At 40.0% G+C, this 24,882-nt stretch overlaps 1 protein-coding gene across 5 annotated transcripts in view; it reads left to right on the forward strand.

Annotated features, from left to right (window-relative positions):
- SGCD (sarcoglycan delta) overlaps positions 1-24,882 on the forward strand; it is a 1,108,732-nt gene that overhangs the window by 671,873 nt on the left and 411,977 nt on the right. For all 5 annotated transcript variants that reach the window (XM_061424150.1, XM_061424148.1, XM_061424147.1 and 2 more), the window contains one exon: positions 17,755-17,943. In XM_061424150.1, coding sequence (XP_061280134.1) covers positions 17,755-17,943 — 189 coding nt within the window. The remainder of the gene's footprint in view (positions 1-17,754; positions 17,944-24,882) is intronic.

Genomic DNA, 24,882 nt, shown 5'->3' on the forward strand with positions numbered 1-24,882 from the left:
TTGATGAAGTCACTTCTCTTCCCTGGACCTAGTTTTCTCATCTGTGATTGTGACTTGAATTTTATATAGTCTATGTTCCCTCCAAGTGTTGTGTCTCAGTCTTTGATCTTACATGTTTGAGTCGTGTTCATTATTTTATTATACAGCTTGGTCCCCAGGTCACAGAAGCCCCAAGTCACAAGTGGCCCAACTGCAGCTGCCATCATCAGGTTCTGATACGAATCATCCTTGAGGATATAAGAAGCGCTGGGTTTATGTACCATAGTGTAGCTGAAAAGGTTATAGAGGAGGCCACAGTGAGTGGGTGCAGTGCCCTTTGCCTGTGAAAATGATACTATTAAGTTTGCTATCAGTATTTGAAATTACTTTTCCTGTTTAGGGTGTTCAGTTTGCGTTCTTTCCTGGTTCTCAATGCAGTGTCAAGGACCACGTTTAGAATGCTGTATGAGTGGTATGCAGAGCCAGATCTTCCCTGACTATCAAGGTTCCTTCAAGTCTTTGCTCAGATACTGCTTTCTTCATGAGATCAACCTTTCTTATACTTTTAAAATTTGAACCTGCCCAGCTCTCCACCCCCAGCACTGCTTATCTATGAACTTTTCCTGTCTTTTTATTCTTTGATCTTTTACCTGTAGCCCCCATTCTCTTAGAAAATAAGTTTCAAACATAGTTTTCATGTTATTTAGCTCTCTCTCCCATCATGGTCTCCTGCCACTGCCTTGAGATTAGGGATCTGTGGCTTTGCTCATCGATGTGTCCTAAATGCCTCGAGTAGTGCCATGGGATGATCTGAAAGAAAACACAGATTTCTCAGGTGGTAGCAGTGCATATGCCCTTTGTAAATACACCCCATGCTAAATATATCTAAATGGTAATTCTAAATGCCTTGCATCCTTTTCAGCAAAAGTTAAGCTTTTGCCTCATTCTATGTTTAATGGAAGGAAACACAGAAATTGAGTCCAGACCCTAACCAACTTACTAGTTAGGAGCCCTTGAGAACATCCCATCATTCCTTAGGACCTCAGTATCTTAATATATGAAATAGTTTTAATAAGATTGATCCCCTAGAGTGTTGTCAGGAATGTATGAGCTAATGTATCTGATAATGCCTAGTACAAATATGTATGTGTGTTTCACAAAGATATTTCTGTCTGAAATGACCTCAACTGACACCTCACACATCTAAATCTCTAGGACAGTGAGAATGAATGTTCATAATTATACTGAAATATCTTCTAATTCATCAGAGATAAGGATTTTGAATTTAAATATAAGATGTTTTGTACTTTGGAGAAAGACTTTAATGATAATATCTATACAACACAAACACACTCAAACCTACCTTAACCTAGCAATTCAGTGTCTCAGGTCTTCTCTGAGAGGTCTGTTGGGACATCTCTGAAACCTGTATAACCCATTCCTGTGGCTTTACTTATATGCAGGGAACTTCACATTTCATTTCTGAGCCCTGTCTTCCCCCTGAATTCCAGATTCATTTCTAAGTGCCTTTGTGACACCACCCCCGTGGATTTTTCTGTGCATTTCAAAATCAACATGACTGAACAGAGCTCTCTCTCCCCGCCCCCTCCTTTTACTCCAGTTGCCTCCTGCCCCACAAGCCACTGGTTTCCCAAATTTCTCCATCCTGATAAAGGGCACTATCATTCACCCGGCTGCTCATGCCAGAACCCTAGCATTCTCCTTGACTCCTGTCCTTTACACATGCTCTCTGTCTTGGGAAATAGCAAATTCTCTTAGCTGTACTTTCTAAATATAGCAACTGGTCACATTCTCACTCAGCCTCTACCCAGATCTGAGCTACTGTCACCCTCTTTGGGTGACTGAAGGAGTCACAAGTCCCCAGTTTCTCTGCTGGCATTCCTGTCCCCTGCAGTATGCTCCTTAGAGAATGAGAACAATTCCAAAGGGAAAGTTTGATCTCTCTTGTGCCTTGGTTCTCTGACAGGTACTATCACAGTCAGTGTCATACCTGTGGTTTTACTGTGGCACGTAAGACCCATGGTGCACCCCTTCTGCCTGCACTTCCAAGCTTACTTTCAGACACTCTGCCCTGTGTGTCCCCTGATACATCCGTACTGTTCCTGAAACATGCCAAGTGAGCCCTTGCCTCAGGGCCTATACACCTGCTGGTGTTGTCTCCTCTACTGGAGTGCGCTCCCAAATGTCCTCATGCTTTACTCTCTTGCTTGTTCATGTTTTTCCCTCAAACATTTCTACCAGCGAGGCTTCCCTGGCCATCCTACAGATCAGAACTTCCCCAGTCTTTGTCCCCTTCTCTGGCTTTACATTTTCGTTCATAGGACTTTTACCAAGAGTAAGTATGACAGCTCGATATTTGCCTGTTTGTCATTTCTTCCACTAAAATGTCAGGACCAAGAGGCAGGGAATCTGCCTTTTACTGCTTAATGACTACTGCCAGCACATTGTAATATGCAGTAAGTATTTATCTGTTTAAATAAGCATTGGTATCAGAAAATTAGTGGAAACATCCTGTGTTCACCCCTAAAAGCTGGCTGAGTTAAATATCATGTACCATTCAATTTTAAACTTAAAAAACAGATTTTTGTGTTTTTTATTGGACTATCACTGAGCTATGTAAGTACATCAAGTTAGATTGCAAACAGTAAAGAATGAAAATATCACCTTCTTTTTGTAAAAAAGAAAAATTTAAATGTAAGTATGTATGCTTCGAGTGTATATATTGCATAAAGCCTTCATGTGTATTGAACATTTATATAGGCATCTGATCCCTTCACTTCATGGAAAATAGATGGGGAAACAGTGGAAACAGTGGCAGACTTTATTTTTTTGGGCTCCAAAATCACTGCAGATCATGACTGCAGCCATGAAATTAAAAGATGTTTACTCCTTGGAAAGAAAGTTATGACAAACCTAGATAGCATATTCAAAAGCAGAGACATTAATTACTTTGCCAACAAAGGTTCATCTAGTCAAGGCTATAGTTTTTCCAGTGGTCATGTATGGATGTGAGAGTTGGACTGTGAAGAAGGCTGAGCGCCAAAGAATTGATACTTTTGAACTGTGGTGTTGGAGAAGACTCTTGAGAGTCCCTTGGACTGCAAGGAGATCCAACCAGTCCATTCTGAAGGAGATCAGCCCTGGGATTTCTTTGGAAGGAATGATGCTAAAGCTGAAACTCCAGTACTTTGGCCCCCTCATGCGAAGAGTTGACTCATTAGAAAAGACTCTGATGCTGGGAGGGATTGGGGGCAAGAGGAGAAGGGGACGACAGAGGATGAGATGGCTGGATGGCACCACTGACTCGATGGACGTGAGTCTGAGTGAACTCCAGGAGTTGGTGATGGACAGGGAGGCCTGGCGTGCTGTGATTCATGGGGTCGCAAAGAGTTGGACACAACTGAGCAACTGAACTGAACTGAACTGAAGAAAGAAGTTGATAATAGTTGACTCTGTGGAGAAAGGCTGAAAGTGTAAATGAAAAAGAGATTTTAACTGTATCTCCTTCAGGTCTTTTAAATATATGCACTTGTCTAATTTTTTTTCAGTAAAACTGTTCCAACACTTACATGTTCAAATTCTGAAAAAGCTAGAAGATGTAATACCTAACTTATAATTAGTCCAAATATTTACTTAAATAGGAAATGCCATTCCTGGATCATTTTATACAAACAGACATTCCCTTTTCTAGGCAGATTTTACAAGGAAAAAAATGTCGATTATTATATCAAAAGTAAAAGTACAGTGTTGTTACAATTGTCAAAACTGTGTCAAACATTAGCAATCCAAGACTAAAACCTTGTATGGATGGCTGAGTGAAAAACAACCTTGAAAGCAGATCATTTAAATCTGAGACCTCAAAAATTAACATGGCTAATGTAAAATTATTTATGTGCCAGAATCATCCAAAATGACTCAGATTTACAGTAAATTCTAGAAACTGTAATGAACCTGGGAGAGGACTTGCTTATGCTTGCTATTTATATAAACTGGTTACAGTTGTAAACAGTGATGTAATTCCTGTTTACTTTTAAGTGTTCTGGAAATTCCAACATGCTGCAGCAGCATTAATCCTAGCTCACTTGGTTTGTATAATTTGTTTCATTTCTAAATAACTGAATGTATTTATTGGCCTAGCCATGTTAATTCTGAACTATTGCCATAGCCTATGAAGCAGAGTATAGTTAATCCACATTCTCTCTCTGCAAACCCCTCTCTTAACTCTTTCATCTGAGCTCATTCAGTGCCCACCTTGCTGACTGTCCTGCTTCTGTTGAGGATGCTCTTAAGGCTGAGATACTTGCTTGTGTCCCCTGCCAGAAAACTTGTTCTAACTCTATGTCTCACTTGAGTTGTCCCTTGATCAGGATGGCCTTCCATGACCAGCGTGGGTCACCCCCTACTCTCTATCATGGAACCTGCCTTGTTTTCTTCCTTCCACCACTTTAGTTCTAATGGTTTCATTCATTTACTCGTTTACTGTCCATCTGTCTCATTAAAAATACAAGCTTAGTAAAGACAGAAATACCCCACTTATCCTTTTGGAGACCTGTATAGCCCCAGGCTCTACTGTGGTAACTGGCACGTAGTTGTTAGTTGCCCGGTAGTGTCCGACTCTTTGTGACCCTGTAGACTGCAGAACTCCAGGGCTCCCTGTCCCTCACCATCTCCCTGAGTTTGCCCAAGTTCATGTCCATTCCATCAGTGATGCTATCCAGCCATCTCAACTTCTGATGCCCTCTTCTCCTGTCCTCAATTTTTCCCAGCATCAGGAAAGAACAGAATCAGCTGTTCATATCAGGTGACCAAAATACTGGAACTTCAGCGTCAGCATCTGTCCTTCCAATGCGTATTCAAAGTTGATATCCTTTAAGATTGAGTGGTTTGATCTCCTTGCAGTCCAAGGGTCTCTCAGGAGTCTTCTCCACCACCACAGTTTGAAGGCATGAATTCTTTGGCTCTGTGCCTTCTTTTGGACAAGGAAATGGCAACTCACTCCAGCATTCTTGCCTGGAGAATCCAATGGACAGATGAGCTTGAATGAGCTGGGGTCCATAGGGTCACAAAGAATCGTACATGACTGAAGTGATTTTTCATGCACACATGCTTTCTTTACGGTCCACCTCTCACAACTGTACAAACCTTTGTCAGCAGAGTAATGTCTCTGCTTTTCAACACAGTGTTTATATTTGTCATAGCTTTCCTGCCCAGAAGCAATCATCTTCCGATTTGATGGCTGCAGTCACTGTCCACAGTGGTTTTAGAGCCCAATAAGAGGAAATCCATCACTGCTTCCACAGTTTTTCCTTCTATTTGCCATGAAGTGATGGGGCTGGATGCCATGAGCTTAGTTTTGTTTTTTGTTTTTGTTTTTTAATATTTAGTTTTAAGCTGACTTTTTCACTCTCCTCTTTCACCATCATCAAGAGGTTCCTTCATTCCTCTTTGCTTTATAACATTCGAGTGGTATCTGCATACTGAGGTTGTTAATATTTCTCTTTCCTATCTTGATTTCTAGCTCGTAAACTCATCCAGCCAGGCATTTCTCATGATAAAAAAACAGGGTGAAAGCCTAGTAGATGGTCACAATTTTTTTTTCTGTTGAAAAATAGATTGGGATTGGGGTTTCCTTCACCTACCAGGTCTGTGCTTTGCTATGTTTCTTTCTCCCATGGTATGTGACTGTACAGAGTATTGCACTCATTAGGATTCCCATAAATCCCCTTATGGAACAAGACATTATGAAGCTTGGTAGGTGGAAGAGTCAAGCAAGCCTTAATAAAATGCCTCTCAAAGCCTCCTTGTCCTCATCTCTACCCTATTAGTAGAGTGGATTATGGCCCATAAAATTTTACAGGCTGCAAAGAAAAAGCTTCAAGAAACTTGATAGCACTGATGTATCTTTAGAAAGTTTATTGTTTTTTAATCATCCCTCAAAACATAATCATTTTCCACAGATGACTGATAATGCAGATACTGTAATGGTTTTCTAGATATCTCTTTTATTTGGGGAGAAAAGAAAAAAAAAATATTTGTTCTTCTTCTGAAGAAGAACCCGACTGAAACAAAAACACTGAACACAGAAAGTGATGGTTTCTAACAACATTCTTCTAGAATAAGAGTTCAGCCTCATGAAGGATGCCAGCTGTGTATGTTTCTGCCCAAAGACCTTCCATCATCCTTATATCAACTGATAAAATATAGGAAGGAGAGCAACATAAGATTTTCTGGTAACTATCTGGTATCTACTATAAATAGATTTAGGAAGGGGAGTGAACATGGGTATGACCACTTGAGTATGATAAGGCCAGTTTCTGCATTCAGATGTCAAAGGCTTGTCAAAGTCTTTGGATTTAACACTTTGAGACTCAGTGTAGGAGAGCCTTAAGCTAGGCGTATAATGTGACTTCCTGAATTAGAAGAGCAACAGCTACAAGACCAAGGTACCTCTTAGGCTGAGCTTGGCTCAAGGATCTTTGTGAAGACTTCATAGTGATCATGGCCTTTGTACAAATCATATGGCTCCTATGACTGATGTTGGGCATTTGTGAGGTCATTGAAAAAAATCTTCATGGTAGCCAAGTGACCACGTCTTGGTAGTATGATCAGTGACAGAAGTGAAACCAACCATACAACCTAAGAGGAGGTTCTCCACAAGTCCAAGTCATAAAAATGGATGCTTTCCTTGAGACTGTCACATTAAATGAATGTCAAGACCATGATTTCAGTAATATTGCATGATCCTGTGTCTGAAAATTTGAATGTGTGAGACCACGAGGTTACAGCTCAAAACCAGGCTTTTAAAATACCCATCCAGAATGATTTTCTTTGGAAATTCCATGTCTATTATTCTTGGCAACTATTAGCCATTGTCATAGATGATTTTTATATTATTACATTGCCCTGATGATTGGCAGGTCCTCTTTATTAATAGCAAAGCAGCACAAAGTTTACAACATTCGTTCTCTGGGAAATGTAATCCCATTGCATTTTGTGTGCAAAGAAACAGGGTATCTTTAAGTCACCTGGATTTGTTTATGAACAGGTGAACATTTAAAATAGCCTCATGAAGGAGTAAAGTAATGTTTGGGAGTTAATCCTATTTAACATCAATATAGTTGCATGTGCCTTAGGTAAGGGAGAAAAGTTGTATAAATTTTCATTCTTTTCCTTCTGATTTTATAGCTGTTTACTTTTGCTGGAGGATATTCATTGCCATTTAGCATTGGCTTGATTTTTATTTGTTCATTGAGTAAATGTATGCCATTATGGGGCTTCCCCGGTGGCACTGCTGGTAAAGAGCCTGCTTGCTATTACAGGAGACTTTAGAGACACAAGTTCAATCCTTGGGTCAGGAAGATACCCTGGAGGAGGGCACAGCCCCATACGCCAGTATTCTTGCCAGGTGAATCCCATGGACAGAGGAGCCTGGTGGGCTATGGTCCATAGGGTCACAGAGTCAGACACCACTGAAGTGACTTAGCAGAGCACAGCATGCTATTATATGTAATTTTGCAAACATACGTGTAATTACATTATTGAAAATATTTAATTTTTGAGAATTTTTGATGCATAATTGGTATAGAGGGAGGGGAAAATAAGATGGTCAATCACATCAAACAACAAATATTTATTCTGTATCTATTGTGGCCTAGACATTGCTATACTCTTATAAATCAGATTTTTACTCCCTTGTTTCAGATTTGGCCTTGGATTTTCACTGACTTTTCAATAACTTTTCATCTGACTCCAGCCAGCATTTCAGCCTCATCTCATGCTCTTCTCTGCTTCACTCAATACAATAAATCACACAGACCTTGTCCACATTGGGACCCTTGCCTTGGCTTTCCTTCTTCCTCCTGGATTCATTCTTTCCTCCCTTCCCTTACTTTGGTGTCTTTTATTGTCCTTCAGATCTCAGCATAAATGTGCATCCTTAGATAGTTCTCTCTAGATGAGTCTTGCGTCTATATAAAATAATTTTCATCCTGTGATAATCTTTTTCACGTTACCAGATATATTTCACTGTAGACACTTTACATGGTTCGTTTTGTCTCTTTAAGCATTTGCTGTTCAAAGTCTCACAACACTAGGCTTGTGAGCTTCCTGAAGGCAAGGTAAATCTTCCTTGTGATATCCTGATACTCTGTGCAGTTAATAGAATTTGTTCAATGAGGGAATAGATGGATGAAAGACATTTAGAGAAATTTAACTTGAGATGGAAACTGGAGTGAAAGTGATGAGTTTAACATTCATAGAATTACAGAACGAAAGTATAACACTGGCCATTGTCTCAGTTGGGAGAGAGAACACTGACCCATAACATGAACTTGAGATAAAGAGGCAGAGAGGAGAGTTTGAAAAGACAGAAATCAGAGATAGAAGGAAGGGGCCCTGGACAGAAGTGTCATGAATTCCAAAGAAGGACAAGGTTTCCAGGGGAGAAGGAGATGTTGGTCAACCAAAGCTTCAGCAGGTCCAAGAAAAGGACATTGAATTTTGACAAGGGACATAATTAGTGATTTTTGAATGGGCCATTTCAGTACATAAATGAGAATATGAAGTTTTTAGTATTTGTCAAGGACCCGGGGACCCTGGGCATCAATGAGAGTAAAATTAGCAACATGTGGAGAAAATCACAAAGGTAAGCTAAGATTGTGTTTAATGACAAAGAGATTTGGGCACAAAACACTGAAGACTGCAAAGAATGTTAAACTCAGTACATTGCTAAAGAGGATGATAGAAATGAAAGCTCCAGGGTAGGAATGCAGCAAAAATGTGAGGAATGGGAAAGCATACCATTAGGATATGGGAGGAAATGGGTAATCTGGTGAGAAATAACACAAGTAGAGGAAAAGGTGGACCCTGGGATGCTTTTTTTGTGTTGGATGTAAATTTGGGTTCTTGAAACATGATCCTTGGGCCTTTTGTATCCAGAATCAATTTTGGTGCTTGCTAAAAATACAGATTTCTCAAAGGGGCCTTCAGTTCAGTTCAGTTCAGTCGCTCAGTCGTGTCCAACTCTTTGCGACCCCATGAATCGCGGCACACCAGGCCTCTCTGTCTATCATCAACTCCCGGAATTCACCCAGACTCAGGTCCATCGAATCGGTGATGCCATCCAACCATCTCATCCTCTGTCATCCCCTTCTCCTCTTGCCCCCAATCCCTGCCAGCATCAGGGTCTTTTCCAATGAGTCAACTCTTCGCATGAGGTGGCCAAAGTATTGGAGTTTCAGTTTCAGCATCAGTCCTTCCAATGAACACCCAGGACTGATCTGATCTCCTTTAGGATGGACTGGTTGGATCTCCTTGCAGTCCAAGGGACTCTCAAGAGTCTTCTCCAACACCACAGTTCAAAAGCATCAATTCTTCGGCACTCAGCCTTCTTCACAGTCCAACTCTCACAGCCATACATGACCACTGGAAAAACTATAGCCTTGACTAGACAGACCTTTGTTGGCAAAGTAATGTCTCTGCTTTTTAATATGCTATCTAGGTTGATCATAACTTTCCTTCCAAGGAATAAGCGTCTTAATTTCATGGCTGCAATCACCATCTGCAGTGATTTTGGAGCCCAAAAAAACAAAGTCTGATACTCTTTCCACTGTTTCCCCATCCAAATGCGCCTAAGTCTTACCAAAGTGATTATTCCTTGATGCAAAGCCTATGAATCTGCATTTATGGTTTGCCAGGGTGGTTCTTGCACATTCAAAAGTCAGAAAATCCTTCTCAGGGGAATGTACATAGTTGTACCTTTTATCAAGCTTCCTGGTCGCTCAGATGGTAAAGAATTCACCTGCAATGCAGGAGACCCAGTTTCCATCCCCTGGGTAGGGATGATACACTGGAGAAAAGGATGGCTATCCACTCCACTATTCTTACCTGGAGAATTCCGCAGACAGAGGAGCCTGTCCATTGGGCTGTGAAAAGTTGAATACAACTGAGTAACTAACACTTTCACTTTTTTCACTTTCACTGAGCTCAGCTAAGCGGTGATGTATTATGATGATGTTCTACTGAAGTTTTGGTGTATGCTTGAGGTTCTTTATGCGAGGGACCAGAAGACTCTCCAGGTTTTATGAAGCCTGGAACGTAAATAAATTGTGGGACTATTTTAAGGAAAAGAATATTAGAAATACAAACTCAAGTTTATAAAGATGACCACATACTGAGAATGAGAAAGGGACTTCAAGTTTTAATTTTTAAAAGCTGAACTATTGTAAAATCCAGAGAAAATAACATTCCTAATTATGTGTCTGACATACTTTTTCTACAGTTTTCCTTGCATATCCTTTGATTGCCTCTTTGTATGACAACTCTTGTCACACACAAGTGATATGTGGTGCTATCACTTTCTGTACAGACAATAGAAAGGTAATTGTCTCCTATTCCAATTTCAATAAAACTTAAAAAAAAAAATATTGATGGTGGTGAAGTACAAAGCATGCAACTTTACTTACGGAATACAGACACACAGCGCACACACCCTGAAAACACAAGATTTCTGGTTTTCTTTTCCATAGTTCCCATAGAAAAAGAAAAACTGTGGGGGACATTTGTTTTCTGTGCTGCATTGAGTGTATTCTTCAGTCAGTTCAATTCAGTCGCTCAGTCGTGTCCGACTCTTTGCGACCCCATGAATTTCAGCACACCAGGCCTCCCTGTCACTCAGACTCACATCCATCGAGTCAGTGATGCCATCCAGCCATCTCATCCTCTGTCGTCCCCTTTTCCTCCTGCCCCCAATCCCTCCCAGCATCAGAGTCTTTTCTAATGAGTCAATTCTTAGCATGAGGTGGCCAAAATACTGGAGTTTCAGCTTTAGCATCATTCCTTCCAAAGAACACCCAGGACTGATCTCCTTTAGAATGGACTGGTTGGATCTCCTTGCAGTCCAAGGGACTCTCAAGAGTCTTCTCCAACACCACAGTTCAAAAGCATCAATTCTTCGGCCCTCAGCTTTCTTCACAGTCCAACTCTCACATCCATACATGACCACAGGAAAAACCATAGCCTTAACTAGATGGACCTTTGTTGGCAAAGTAATGTCTCTGCTTTTCAATATACTATCTAGGTTGGTCATAACTTTCCTTCCAAGGAGTAAGCATATTTTAATTTCATGGCTGCAGTCACCATCTGCAGTGATTTTGGAGCCCCCCAAAAATAAAGTCTGCCACTGTTTCCACTGTTTGCCCATCTATTTCCCATGAAGTGATGGGACCGGATGCCATGATCTTCATTTTCTGAATGTTGAGCTTTAAGCCAGCTTTTTCACTCTCCACTTTGACTTTCATCAAGAGGCTTTTGAGTTCCTCTTCACTTTCTGCCATAAGGGTGGTGTCATCTGCATATCTGAGGTTATTGATATTTCTCCCGGCAATCTTGATTCCAGCCTGTGCTTCTTCCAGTCTAGCATTTCTCATGATGTACTCTGCATATAAGTGAAATAAGCAGGGTGACAATATACAGCCTTGATGTACTCCTTGACAGGATAGAATTTCTGTTTTGACTGGGTATCAATGAAAATTGAATTCTATGGCTTGAAATTTTAAATAACTGATGATTAGGGGGGAAAAAAAAAAAAACTTCAACTAAAACTTCAACTAGCTTCTGGCTCCTCTGCTACCCCCAGGTATCTGGTGCTTGCCATCAGAGGACATGTTTACATGGCCACATGTCCTTTGGTCCTGTACCTTCATGGTGCTATGCTTGGTGAATTGGCACCAAGGGTGGATGGAGAATTCCTGCAAGACATTCTTACACAAGGGGAGCTGGCATAATGTACCTCTACAGGGAAGTGGCTGCAAATCATATAAATACATATCTAAACTATGTAAACTCGCAATTCAGATTCCTCTTATTTGGACCTCCAAAATGCACGTAAATCCTCCAAAGCCACCCAAAATAAAGGGAAGTTGAAAAAGACAGTCTTTTTCATCTTATTTTAGTTGGTTTTACAAAAATGTGTGATGAGGTTAATACACTACTAGAGAGGGCCGCTTTGAAGTCCATGGAAGAGACTGGATGAGGGAACATCTGAAACTACAACTTCATGCCCTGTACAGCAGATTTCTCCCAGGAAGGACAAAAAGAAACCCAGATTGGAGTCTGGATTGCCTCTTAAATTTTTATTATTTCAACATGTTTCCTTTTTTCTTTTTTACTAGAAAATTCAATTTACTCAGCTTATCTAAATTTTCTTCTTCCAAGCAGGATTATTGATAACAGATGTATCCATTACCTTATTGTTTGGCTGGCAACACTTTGTATATTTTTTTTATTTTAAAAAAATTTATTGGAGTATAGTTGATTTATAATTCTGTATTAGTTTCAGGTGTATAGCAGAGTGAATAACTTATACATGCATCCACTCTCTTTTAGGATATTTCCCCATATAGGTCATGACAGACTATAGCATTCCCTGTGCTCCACAATAGGTTTTTATTAGTTATCTCTTTTACATATAGTATTGCCAAGTTTCTCCCTCTCCCCTATTCCCCCTTGGTAACCATAAGTTTGTTTTCTACATGCATAACACAGTTTCTGTTCTGTAAATAAGTTCATCTGCACCAACTTTTTTAGATTCCACATATACGTTATAATCATTTGTACAAAACGGGTCCCTTTCTCCCTCCCTTTCTCCTGCCTTCCCTCCTTCCTTAAATTGCAGTCTGGAATTATTATTATTATTATTATTTATGTGATTCCTTAAGGTAGGCTGGTAATATGGTTCAGATCCAGGAGTCCTCATGGCATGCATAATCCGCCACTACACTGTGTATCAGAGAATATAGGTTTTGAACCCCTCTCAGCTACTAACTCCTGTGTGGTTTGAAGGGTCACTACTTCAGCTTGCTGGCTTTTAGCTCCTCAGCTGGTCAGTTCACACTGGGGCAAAGTTAGTGGTTTCTAGGAGTCCAAAGGTTCTGCAAAAGTGCTTCAAGGGTGGCCAAGTACTCACTCTTCCTTTAAGCAGAGGAGCTCTGCTGTTTCATATGCTAGACTTTAGGATATTTCTACCTTGAAATAGTCGCATTATGGGAAAAAAAAACATTTACAACTTATTCACTTTGCTATACAATTGAAACTAATACAACATTGTAAATAAACTATAATCAAAACAAATTAATTAAAAAAAAAAAGCAGCGGCAGCAAGGAAGGCATCTGGCTTAATAAAAAACAAACAAAAGGGGCATTTTTTAAATAAATTGTCCCAAATGCCTGGAATGACCAGTCATTCCAATTCCATTGTTCCAATTCTCATAATTTGCTTTTGTATCTGTTAAAAGTTTGTTTGGGGTTTTCCTGCTTAATCAGGGTTGAGACATTATTCTAGGTCAGTGGTATGTAACCTTGTCTACACTTAAGGATTATCTGGGGAACTTTTAAAAATTCTAATGCCTGGGTCTTAGCCTTGTGATTATTATTTTGTTAATCTGAGTGTCAGATCAGATCAGTCGCTCAGTCATGTCCGACTCTTTGAGACCTCATGAATGGCAGCACGCCAGGCCTCCCTGTCCATCACCAACCCCCAGAGTTCACTCAGACTCACGTCCATTGAGTCAGTGATGCCATCCAGCCATCTCATCCTCTGGCGTCCCCTTCTCCTCCTGCCCCCAATCCCTCCCAGCATCAGAGTCTTTTCTAATGAGTCAACTCTTTGCATCAGCTGGCCAAAGTACTGGAGTTTCAGCTTTAGCATCATTCCTTCCAAAGAAATCCCAGGGCTGATCTCCTTCAGAATGGACTGGTTGGATCTCCTTGCAGTCCAAGGGACTCTCAAGAGTCTTCTCCAATACCACAGTTCAAAAGCATCAGTTCTTCGGCGCTCAGCCTTCTTCACAGTCTAACTTTCACATACATACATGACCGCAGGAAAAACCATAGCCTTGACTAGATGGACCTTTGTTGGCAAAGTAATGTCTATGCTTTTGAATATGCTATCTAGGTTGCTCATAACTTTCCTTCCAAGGAGTAAACGTCTTTTAATTTCATGGCTGCAGTCACCATCTGCAGTGATTTTGGAGCCCAGAAAAATGAAGTCTCACACTGTTTCCACTGTTTCCTCATCTATTTCCCATGAAGTGGTGGGACCAGATGCCATGATCTTCGTTTTCTGAATGTTGAGCTTTAAGCCAACTTTTTCACTCTCCACTTTCACTTTCATCAAGAGGCTTTTGAGTTCGTCTTCACTTTCTGCCGTAAGGGTGGTGTCATCTGCATATCTGAGGTTATTGATATTTCTCCCGGCAGTCTTGATTCCAGCTTGTGTGTCTTCCAGTCCAGCGTTTCTCATGATGTACTCTGCATATAAGTTAAATATGCAGGGTGACAATATACAGCCTTGACGTACTCCTTTTCCTATTTGGAACCAGTCTGTTGTTCCATGCCCAGTTCTAACTGTTGCTTCCTGACCTGCATACAGATTTCTCAAGAGCCAGGTAAGGTGTTCTGGTATTCCCATTTCTTTCAGAATTTCCCACAGTTTATTGTGATCCACACAGTCAAAGGTTTTGGCATAGTCAATAAAGCAGAAATAGATGTTTTTCTGGAACTGTCTTGCTTTTTCCATGATCCAGCGGATGTTGGCAATTTGATCTCTGGTTCTTCTGCCTTTTCTAAAACCAGCTTGAACAATAGGAAGTTCACGGTTCACATATTACTGAAGCCTGGCTTAGAGAATTTTGAACATTACTTTACTAGCGTGTGAGATGAGTGCAATTGTGCAGTAGTTTGAGCATTCTTTGGCATTGCCTTTCTTTGAGATTGGAATGAAAACTGACCTTTTTCAGTCCTGTGGCCACTGCTGAGTTTTCCAAATTTGTTGGCATATTGCGTGCAGCACTTTCACAGCATCATCTTTCAGGATTTGGAATAGCTCAACTGGAATTCCATCACCTCCACCAGCTTTGTTCGTAGTGATGCTTTCTAAGGCCCACTTGACTTCACATTCCAGGATGTCTGGCTCTAGGTGAGTGATCACACCATCGTGATTATCTGAGTGTAGGTGATTTAAAAGTGCCACAGGTGCTTCTGATGGGCATCAGGATTGTGAACCCTAAGTGGAGATAATCACTGCAACTGTCAAGTTCGAATAATCTGTGTATGGACAAAAAAATCACATGTGTGATGTCCATATCCACAGCTACATAAATATTTATTGAATATTCATTTCCATTTGATAGCTAAGTTACATAATGCCCTCCATTGCTGGAGACAAATGTTAGAGAAAAGGCACAGGGTGTGGTGGCAGTATTCACTAGCTTCTGTTCACTGGTTTGTCAAGAATTTCTCATTGTTCTTCACACCTACAAGGGTCCAAAACAGCTACTTTTGTCCTTGCCCCCCACCCCCGACAAACCCTGGAGCCGCAGATAAATGGGTCAGCTTCTCTAGTGTTAAGTTAGCTGATGTATAAAGCTAGTTGATTAGAATCAAAGGATCTTGCAAATAGGATTCTAAGATTTTGTTTAATTTATGGAATATGATTCCTTGGAAAAGAAAGGTCTAATTTCCTTCAGACTTATAAGACATTTTCTTCCCTTCTCATTGATCTTGGTGTGTGAAAAGGTCAGTGAGAGATGACATTGCTGTGTTCCCATGTTGTTTCAAATACCCCTGACTTGCAGAATTATAAGGGACTGAGTAATACCATTGAGATACTTTCATAATGCGACACTCACTGCTTGGTTGGGAACTCAGGGCTTTGGGAGCCAGAAGTGGAAATTTGCAAGGATCCAAGTAAGAACTTTCTCCTGTGTTTGCCTTGGACTTTTACAACCCTAGATGGCAATAGATTTTATAGTGGGTGGAAAAACATTCAGCATTTGTTCATCATGCACGCATTCATTTATTTTTTACTTATTCATTCCACACACATGGGTTTAAACTTATACTCATATTAGACCTATTTTTGGTGCTAAATAAGTACTCAGAATGGCATAAATGTGTATAGGTCTTCACTGAACATTTGAATAGACCTTAAGTAAGAATTCATTTGGCTTTTCAAATGGAATTCCCCTGGTGTATAAAGGCCACGGGTTCTCTGGGGGATTTTTAGATTTTATGTGTGCATTTTAATTATTAGCTAAAAACCATACAGTAAGTATAGTCTGAACCATCCAGAGGATGATGATCCTCATAACCAAGGATACGGTTTTAGGGTCTACAGTTTGTCTGTCACCATGGTCACCTTGGCACCACTGATCGCTCATGTAATTGCTATTGACTAAGATGAAAATAAGTGGAGAAAGGCCTTATTCCTAGAGAATACAGTATGCCTACATGAGGACCAAATGAAGTAAACACACCGAAATAAAAGTCGTGCAGCCACTTGAATGGAGAAAAGCAGTAGGGCTGTGCCGTATGGCTCATGGCAGAGTAGGGATCTGTTCTCAGAAGATGCTGTGCTAAAGCTCTTGCTACCACAATATGCTGTGTAGTTTTGCAGATCATCATTCTTCTCAGTAGGCAGTTATTTTCCATTTTGAACGATATGCATTGATAATTTTGTTTGTATTTAATTTTAAAATTTGTTTTGGTTGGAGAATTTTATAGAAGTAATGTTTACTTAGATTTGTGTTGGTACCTAATTAGTAGTGCTGGTATAAAGATAATTTGTGTCAACAGCAGGGGTTGGAGAAACCTTCCTTCCTTTAAAGGGGATTGGTATATTACTTAATATTGGCAGATTTTTTTTTCCTAATTTATCTCACTCTGCTATAATCACTGTTTAGTTCATTTTCCCCATTAGCCTGCAAGCTCCTGGAGTGAATATTCATACCTTATTTGACTTTCAGACTCTTTTATATTTATTAAATAAATGTGTTGATAAGAATTAGAATCATCTAACTCCTAAGGACTACTTGAAAGGGTAGTGAGATCTCTGTCAAGGGAGGCATTTAAACACAGGGTACCACTTTTGGAGGATTCCTGAATCAAGTGAGCACATCCACACCTCTTTGAACTCTGGAAGGCAGGATCAAACTTGTTACTTTTGCCACCGTACTAGGTCGCTTCAGTCATGTCTGACTCTTTTCAAACCCCATGGACTGATTTTGCCACTGACTTTCCGGCAATACAGAATAATTTCTTTGGAGATCATTTTACCCCAAATCAATTGCCTAAGTAGTAGTAGCATAACGTTAGTCGCTCAGTCACATCTGACTCTTAGCGACCCAGTGGATTGTAGTCCACCAGTCTCCTCTGTCAATGGGATTTTCCAGGCAAGAATACTGGAGTGGTTTGCCATTGCAGGGGATCTTCCTGACCCAGGGATCAAATCTGGGGGTCTCCCTCACTGCAGGCAGATTCTTTACTGTCTGATCCACCAGTGAAGCCCAAGTAGCAGTAGTATATTAGCACAATGAACTGTTGAGGTTAATTTACTTTTGCAGGTGAATTCTCAGTTTTACCCTGAAGACTTTGAGTATCTCCCTCATAAAGATGTCGAAATTCTAAGACTCATTTGGAAAGTGAATTCCTATGGGTCCCTCTACACCCGCCATATGTATGTGGATGTCTCAGAACACATGATGAGAGATGGCTGCATGAAAAGAGAGGGCTCATGCATGCATCCAGAGGAGCCACTTTTGTCCAGAGGATACAGATTTTAGATTTGTCAGGAAGGCAGAAACATATGGACAGCAGTCAGCCATATCTCTTCAAGTTGATTTTTTCCTATTCTTCCCCCTCCCCCCTCTTTCTCCTTGCAGTTTAATGTGAGTGCTTCTCTCGGCTCATTTATTTCAGATGCCTCAGGAACAGTACACCCATCACCGGGGCACCATGCCTAGCTCTGAGGGGCCGCAGGTATACAAAGTGGGGATTTATGGCTGGCGGAAAAGATGCCTGTATTTCTTTGTCCTCCTCCTGATGATTTTAATACTGGTGAACTTGGCCATGACCATCTGGATTCTCAAAGTCATGAACTTCACAATTGTAAGTAAGACCATACAGTTTTCTTTAGCTCTTTTGAGGGGAAGGGAAAGCATGGGGGAAGAAAAAAGAATGTGGAAAGTGATGGTAGTAAAATTAAAAACAACCTACAAGCGGTGGTTTTGATGGCGGGGGTGGGGGGGTGGGGGGGAAGTGTTGCTGTTCAGATTACATGTGAGGATTGACTTCTTTTAAATCTCAACTCTTCAGAGGCTAGTAATCCAATTGTGGGATGTTTCTCTTTTGTGATCCTCATGTGAGCTTTCCCTACATTTTGATAACTGTGTTTCTATAGCCTGTAACTTATAAATAATTTGAGTAAATAATGTAGGGAGAAGGATGAGATAAAGACCAAAGTAGTAAGTTTGTGTTGTTATTGTTTTTTTTTTTTTTAATTTTAGTAGTAATTAAGAAAGTTTTCATGAGGTAAAGCTTGAAACATCAGTGTTCAATTAGCCTTTGGAGAACATTAAAGAATTTTCAGTATCTATTTACACCTGGTAGTTAATGGAGCATTTCCTCAATTTTTAGGAATAGAATCAGAGAGTATAGCTATTTTATTATTATTATTATTTTTAAAGAATTTGTGTTTATACTTTCTTGAAGAAATTCTTGATCTTGGTACTTAGGGCCATGCAGCTGATTGGACATTTGCTTGTTGAAGTTCAAATGAAAAGAAAATCTTGGCAAAAAGATTTTTGGAGTTATTCTGAGGTATTTCCCTAGAGCTTTTGTAAAGATTATAACAGTATAAATAAATTCTTGCATTAGTGAGAGCATAGTCCTAAAAATGCTTTCTTTTCCCCTGGTAATGTCAAAAGTAAGTAATTATGTTGGCAATATAAAAGAATTCTTGTGTGATAAGGAAATGTAACCATAACATAATTAAAAGTAAGGATTTCATGTGAAAATCCAAAATAGAATAGTGGAGATTTGTCTTTCCTGAATTAGAGAGTTTATTTTTAATCCCTCACACCTGTGCACAGGTAAACTTTCTTGCCTTTGCTCAGGCCATTTCTTCTCCTCGGGCTGCTTTTCTCCATTTTCTGCCTGGTACAACTCCTCCCTGATACTCCTGTAGCTCCATTTGTGTATTTATTATTTTACTGATCACTCCAGATAAACATTTTTACGTGTGTCTCCCAGGCAGCGTGAACTTTGATAATAGCAGGGGTGGCATCTCTTTTCTGTGGGCCTTTGTTCATCACTCATGAGAAGGGCTCTTGGCACTTGGCTCATGAGGATTACATAAACCAGTGTTAGTGCATCAAAAGGGCTCACTTTTAAAATCGAAATATAGTTGATTTACAATGCTGTGTTAATTTCTGCTGTACAGCAAAATGATTGAGTTATACATACGTATGCTTTCTTTTTCACATTCTTTTCCATTATGGTTTATCATAACATTGAATATAGTTCCTTGTGCTATACAATAGGACCTTGTTGTTTATCTGTTTTACATGTGATAGTGTATCTGCCAATCCCCGACTCCCAGGCCATCCCACTCCTATCTACCTCCAGGCACCACAAGTCCATTCTCTGTCTGTGACTCTGTTCCTGTTGCAGAGAAGTTCATTTGTTTCATATTTTAGATTCATATTTGTTTCATATTTTAGACATTATATGATATTTGTCTTTCTCCTTCTGATTTACCTAATGTGATCATTTCTAAGTACATTTGTGTTGCTACAAAAGGCATTTCATTCTTTTTATGGTTGAGTAGTATTCCACTGTGTATTTTTACCACATCTTCTTTATCCATTCATCTTTTGATGGACATTTTGGTTGTTTTCATGTCTTGCCTGTTGTGAGTAGTGCTGCTCTCAATATGAAGGCTCATGTATCTTTTTAAATTATGTTTTTGTCTATGAGTGGGATTTTGGGGTCTTGTGGTAACTCTATCTTTAGTTTTTGAGGGGCTTTCTGTAGTGGCTGCAGCAACTGACATCCCTGCCCACAGTGTAAGAGGGTTCTCTTTTCTCCACACCCTTTCCAGTGTATGTTATTTATAGACGTTTTAGTGATGGAGAATGGTTCACTTTTTAATATTTGCAGTAAGCACCAGCAAATTAAGCTTCTGAATTGCAGTTTTAAGTTTCAAAGATGATACAGGTCAATTTCCAATGTATTGTAGGGGTCTAAGAAAATATGTTCTAGAATATTGGAGCACATTAGGTTCTACTTCTGAATTAGAATCTGTAAACATTTTTTTGAACTTACTTTATATTTTAAAAAAATCAGAGAAGTGTTTTAGGTGAGAGAGAGAGGGAGGTATGATCCAAGTTGTAGTCTAGATACTGCTCATGTAAGGATGCAATATAATGGAGAAAGTGTCTCAGAGTTTAAGGCTCTAAAAGGTGTCATGAATCTGCCCTTAAGTCCAAGGGACCATAGTTGTCATTTGTCAATATGCATATTCTGTGATGTTTTTATTTCATATTTCAAAAACTTTAAAGTAGAAAAATTCTATATTGTAATATAAAATAGAAGAAGACTGAAACTAGGGCAGTAGAATGAAGAATAAATGCTCAAAAGACATTAAAAGATGGAAGTGACATACCTCAACCTCAGCTACTGTTTGGATATGAGTTGTTGAGGGATTGAAAGGTAATTCTGGAATACCCCAGGTTCTTGATAGTGAGATGGTTGGATGGTGGGACAAGAACAACCAGATGGAATTCATTATCTTTCCACTGAAATTTAGCTGAGACTCATGTTTCCCTCTCATTCCCTGTTTGGGGCTGTTTTTGTTATATTGACATAGTTTGACATGAAGTTAATGTATAGAACCTGAAAGATTAGAGGGTGAATGTGGTGGAGAATATGAACTCAAACCTAGATAACCGTGATATTACACAAATCTGGCTTCTCAAGTATGTTTTATCTGGCAGGCTCAATAGTGAGATGTCTATGTAAATGTATATTGAGTGACAATTCACTCTGAATGTTATGTGAGTTTGGGGAGCAATTTGATATTAAGGTAATAATCTATATAAAATAGGCTATTTCCTGTAGTTAACTAAATTGATTGCCAAAGTTGAGAGTTCTTAAAGATTTACCAAACCAAGTACTTACTGAGGTGAGAATAATGCTATTACTAGTCATAATGTGTAATTTTGTAACAGTTATGCTTTTGAGCAAATAGAACTTAAGTGTCAGAAAATTGGTCTTTCCCTGGATGGTAAAAACATATTCTCCATAAATCACGGTATAATGCATATCCCTTTAGAATTATAATTCTATTCTACAAATAATAATTTACTGACAGTGAATATCTTGAGAAAGAATGAGGTGTTCACCAATATTACATTGGTGAATGTGGGGTGCGTGAACACAGGAAATCCAATGCGATAGGAATGAAGCAGTTTCTGTGAGGATTGTCGAGAGGAAAGACTGATTATTTGGTACACCTGGAATGTTTAGTAATTTGGGATTTGGAAAAGTTCACACCTTAATCAAACCCTCTGAGTACTGACAAACCAAGAGTGATGTCATCTGCAAGTGTTTCCGAGGACTCTGCAGTTTATCCAATATCAGGCATCCAGAATTTTCTATGTTGTCAGATTTGCATTCTATGCTGTCCCCAAGGGTTATGCTGAAAGAGTCCTTCCATTATAACAATCTGGACAAACATCCAACCAAGTTTTATTTGTCCCAGATGTAAATCAGAATAAAAATTAATTTTTTTCTCTGCTTTTAGCAGATTACTCTGCTGTTCATTATTAATCAAGATAGAATTACAGTCTCCTACTCTTTTCCAGTGTTTTCCCTACTTGGAGGAGTGTTTAATTTACCTATGTTGTAAAGACCCATAGGTTCACCTCCCGTAGTTTATCACACACTGTGCTTTACAAGGAAACTAGTATTATTTATTAAGCATGTGCTTAATATGTGCTAGTCACTGCTTGGCAGTAAAAAAAATTATCTTGTTTAATTTTCCAAACAACCCTACGAATTGGGTATTACAATCTCCATTTTAGTAAAATAAAACCCAAAGCTCAGAAAAGTTGAGTGGCTTTCTAAAGGAAACAGCTAGTAGTCAAAGAACTGGTGCTTGACTTCAAAGCCTACCCCTTTATACCACAACATACAGTCGGTTCAGTTCAGGTCAGTTCAGTTCAGCCGCTCATTCGTGTCCACCTCCTCTAGCTAATTGCTGCAATGACCTGGCTTTTCAACACAGCTCTGAAGCTGCTCAAGTGGTTCATTACCTTTGTTACCCGCCCTGTGTCATCAGATCACAAATTTGCTTCCAAGATATCCACTGACATTTCCTGCATGGAGTAGTTCCTGATAGTTTTGTGTGTTCAGTCCTTAACTCAGTTCTCTTTATCCTACAGTCAATGACCTCTCCCTTCACTGCTTCCACCTTTGTTATAGTCCCTTTTTATGTTTATATAAATATTTAATGCAAACTGAATAATGCTATCTGTGTCATAGGTTGGTGTGTAGACCAGTCTGAGTTAGCACCTGACCTGTAGGAAGATTTCATGTTGGGAACAGAAAATCATAGGAGACCCCACTCAGGGCAGTGGTTAGGGGCTCAGACTCAGGACAAAGATGCTCTATGCTCACATATGAGTTCTGCTACTTTGACAAATTTTTCAACCTTTCTGTAATGCCATATATTGGGAGTAATAGCAATACCTACCTGTTTATATGTTTGTTGTGAAGAGTGAATGAGGTGATAAATGTGAAGTGCTTAGAAAAGGAGCTTGTTCCAAAGTAAATGCCTTTTGTTAGTGTTTACCATTATCATCATCATCATTTATTGAAGGCTCATTTTGCATCAGGCTCTCTGCCATTGCAACTTATCTAACTTAATGTATATGTGGATTGGTATTATGATACCAACTTCACAGGGAGGAGAGAAGCTCAATAACTTGATTTGGGATCACATAGCTAAAAAGTGGCAGAGTAGAGGTTTGAATCCAAACAGTCTTAGTCTGGAATACGGTTTATTCATCTCTGTGATGTATCGTGGGGCAGTGCAGAAATCCCTAGCATGAGTGTCACGGAATGGGACACCTAGTGGGCTATGAACTACATCACCTTTTCCTTCTGGCGCTCAGTACAGAAATGAAAGCAGTGAACTAGGTATCCTTTAGGACTGCAAGGCATCTTCCTGTTTGAACACTACAGTTTTGTGTTTGGAGCTTGGCCTCGACCATGTGAGATCTCTCTCTGTAGAGGGCTGCTGCTTCTACCAGTGTATTCCAGCAGCTCAATCCAAATAACTTGGCCTCAAAGACCTCCCAAAATACTGCAGTACTGATTGTCTACAGTGTCATTTAGCACAAGTGCTTATTAGTGGCAAAGCTTAAAAAGTTTGATTTCCAGTGAGTGTGAAATCATTATTAGATGAAATAGGTACCTTGAGCCACCTCTTCAAACATCCTCATCTTGCAGTTGATTGAACCAAAGTAGATGATGAAGTTGCCTGACCCAGCTTTAGCATCCTAACCATACTGGGAACTCCTCAGGAGCAGGGGTTGTATTCTATTCATATTTATAGCCATGGACCAGTGCCTGGTATGCAGTCAGCTTTCAATGTGTGTTTGTTAATTGTCAAACACATTTGAGTGTTTTATACAGACCACATGTATGAGATGATGGATGTCAAGTACCTGGTCCATGCTGGGCACACAATATGTCCTATATAAATTGTAGCTAGCTATACTAGTGTTTTGGCCACCTCATGTGAAGAGTTGACTCGTTGGAAAAGACTCTGATGCTGGGAGGGATTGGGGGCAGGAGGAGAAGGGGACGACAGAGGATGAGATGGCTGGATGGCATCACTGATTCGATGGACGTGAGTCTCAGTGAACTCCGGGAGTTGGTGATGGACAGGGAGGCCTGGCATGCTGCGATTCATGGGGTCGCAAAGAGTCGGACACGACTGAGCGACTGATCTGATCTGATCTGATCTGATGCTAGTGTTTAACAGATCCTCTAACTTCTCTTTCTTTTCCACTCATTAAAATTACAAAGTCCAAACCATTGTATCTATGATTAAGAAGAGAATGTCCATTTGTTTAATAAAAACTAAAACAGAACTTACTTTGTAATGTTCCTGTATAATGTTAATAAAAATTCCTATGAGGTAGACACTACTATCATGCATATTTTATAAATGGGGACGAGGAGGTTCCAAGAAGTGCAATAACTTGTCCAAGGTCACACAGTCAGTGAGTGCTGAAGCTGAAATTGGGTCACAGGAGTCTGGCTTTTGAGCCTGCACTCTTAATCAGTACACTATGCTGCCCATTTTCCAAGTGCTATTTTTCATGAAGACAAATTGAATTTGTTCAGTGCAATGTCTAAAACATGATTTATTTACCCTAAAGTAAGATAAAGATCCACTGAGGGTCAGAGGAAGGCATTCTAATACTTGTAAATTGGACACAGTGTGAAACAGTAAAAGCCAGAGTGAATGGGCAGTGAGTTCCATAACTCAGAACACTGACACATCATCTGTTTGGAGAAGGGTTGAGGAGCCATGACCCAGTCAAACTAACTCAAGCAGAGGGGAGTGAGGATACACTTGCAGAGGGAACAGGACAGGGGCTGTCCTGGTGCGTGGGTGGGTCTCATGGCCATGGGACCCAGAGTACTCTTAAGAACCAACGGCAGTGTTGGGGATGCCCATCCTCTGATTTTAATGGACCACATGGCCTTGGTATTGCCCTGAAACTTTTGCTTTTGTTGGCAGGCCAGGATCCCTCTACATTTGTGGGGCTACCAGTTACCTCCTGTGTTTATCCAAGCTTCCTGCTTCCTGGCATCTTCAACATGTGTGTGCCTTTGATCTTTTCTCTGTAATGACTTTCCCCTTCTGCTCCCACCTCTCCCCCACCTAGTCTCCTTCTGTTACCCACATGAAGTTCCAGAGAGGGAACTGCACTGGCTCAGCAGATTGTATACATCATGTTCTACTTGTTT

This window comes from Bos javanicus, chromosome 7 (assembly GCF_032452875.1).
Source record: "Bos javanicus breed banteng chromosome 7, ARS-OSU_banteng_1.0, whole genome shotgun sequence".
NCBI lineage: Eukaryota > Metazoa > Chordata > Mammalia > Artiodactyla > Bovidae > Bos > Bos javanicus.